The sequence below is a fragment of the Monoraphidium neglectum genome (genome assembly GCF_000611645.1).
Source record: "Monoraphidium neglectum strain SAG 48.87 unplaced genomic scaffold scaffold00680, whole genome shotgun sequence".
In the NCBI taxonomy this organism is placed as follows: domain Eukaryota; kingdom Viridiplantae; phylum Chlorophyta; class Chlorophyceae; order Sphaeropleales; family Selenastraceae; genus Monoraphidium; species Monoraphidium neglectum.
In genome coordinates, this window is record NW_014012948.1 from 2,179 (window position 1) to 3,108 (window position 930).

Consider the following 930-nt stretch of genomic DNA (forward strand, 5'->3'; position numbering starts at 1 on the left):
CGCGATGACGGCGCGCTCCTGCGGGCGGGGCGTTGATGATGAGTGTGAGCAGCATTGTTGCGAGCGTCTCCAGCACAATGATCTGGGGGAGGTCGACACAATGACTGCTGTGCGGCCTGGTGAAGCGGCCAAAAAGCCGCCCGGCAGGGTCCGGGCGCCGCAGCGGCCGCGAAAAGTGCGGGACACGTCAGCAACGCGAGCGGCGCGCCCGCCGGCCCCGCAGGCCCCGCACCTTTATGCCATAGGCCGTCGCCGCCGCAGCCGCCCCGATGGTCGCGCCGATTGCATTGGCCTGTGCCTTGCCCATCGCCTCCTTGGCCGCCGCCAGCCGCTCCCGCGCGTCGTCCACCACCTGCTGCGCCGCCGCGACCGCCTCCGCCCCCTGCGCCTTGGACAGTGCGCCGGTGGCCAACGAATACGCGACCTGCGCGGCCAGCGCCGCCCCGCTCGCCGCGGTCGCGTTGCGCCGCGCGTCGGCGGCCTTGGCCTGCGATTTCGCGAGCGCGGCCTTGGCCGCCTCGAGCTGGGCGGGCAGCGACGCGACCTGCTGCTTCGCCTTCTGCAGGTCCGACAGGGCGCCCTGCAGCGTGCCGCTCGTCGCGGCGGCGCCGATCTGGGCCAGCGAAAGGCCCTGCACGGTCTCCTGGAGCTGGGTCATTTTGGCGCCATAGGTGTTGTTGGCGGCTGTCCACGCGCCGTCGGCGGCGAGCAGCGCCGACTGGGCGAGCTCGTACTGCAGGTCCAAGGGATGGGTGGTGGAGCGGGATCGGCGATGCATGCATGAAGGCTTGCGGTTTTGAGGCAGGGGCGTACAACGTGACACTGAGGGGCGGCGTTTATTCGTGCTTGGGGATTTTCACGCAACATGCGGCTTCCATCTGTCGGCTGCACCCCAGCACTTTTTGAGCTGTGTGGTGCAGAATGCGCCGC

At 69.9% G+C, this 930-nt stretch overlaps 1 protein-coding gene across 1 annotated transcript in view; it reads right to left on the reverse strand.

The window, feature by feature from the left end:
* MNEG_4779 (hypothetical protein) overlaps positions 1-930 on the reverse strand; it is a gene marked incomplete at both ends in the record, with an annotated part of 7,275 nt that overhangs the window by 1,142 nt on the left and 5,203 nt on the right. The window contains one exon of the mRNA XM_014046739.1: positions 233-733. Within this exon, the coding sequence (XP_013902193.1) occupies positions 233-733 (501 nt within the window). The remainder of the gene's footprint in view (positions 1-232; positions 734-930) is intronic.